We start from the raw sequence: 224 nt of genomic DNA, 5'->3' as shown, positions 1-224 counted from the left end.
CATGGTTTGCCTTCTTTGCCTAGAAGAAAGTTGAAAGTCTTCGAGGTTTGCGTCTGTACATCCACTGCAATTTGATGTCTCTCGTTATGATAGGACTCTAAAAGCTTCACATGAGCTCCACCTCTTAAAACACTCGCAAGCTTCCACCCCAGATTATACACATCCTAACAAAGAAAGAAAAAGTAGGAAAGAAAGGGCAAGAAAAGAGAGTGAGAAAGAAAGAA

General features: G+C 40.6%; 1 protein-coding gene across 1 annotated transcript; it reads right to left on the bottom strand.

Moving 5' to 3' along the window:
* Positions 1-2: 2 nt before the first annotated feature.
* Positions 3-152, bottom strand: CSUI_007920 (fad-binding monooxygenase; the record flags this gene model as incomplete). Its single annotated transcript, XM_068068063.1, has 1 exon — positions 3-152. A coding segment is annotated over one exon (150 nt), but the record flags the coding sequence as incomplete, so codon positions are not given.
* Between the last annotated feature and the right edge of the window lie 72 nt (positions 153-224).

The sequence above is a fragment of the Cystoisospora suis genome (assembly GCF_002600585.1).
Source record: "Cystoisospora suis strain Wien I chromosome Unknown contig_4305, whole genome shotgun sequence".
Classification (NCBI taxonomy): Eukaryota; Apicomplexa; class Conoidasida; order Eucoccidiorida; family Sarcocystidae; genus Cystoisospora; species Cystoisospora suis.
This window is presented reverse-complemented; position numbering and strand designations above follow the sequence as displayed.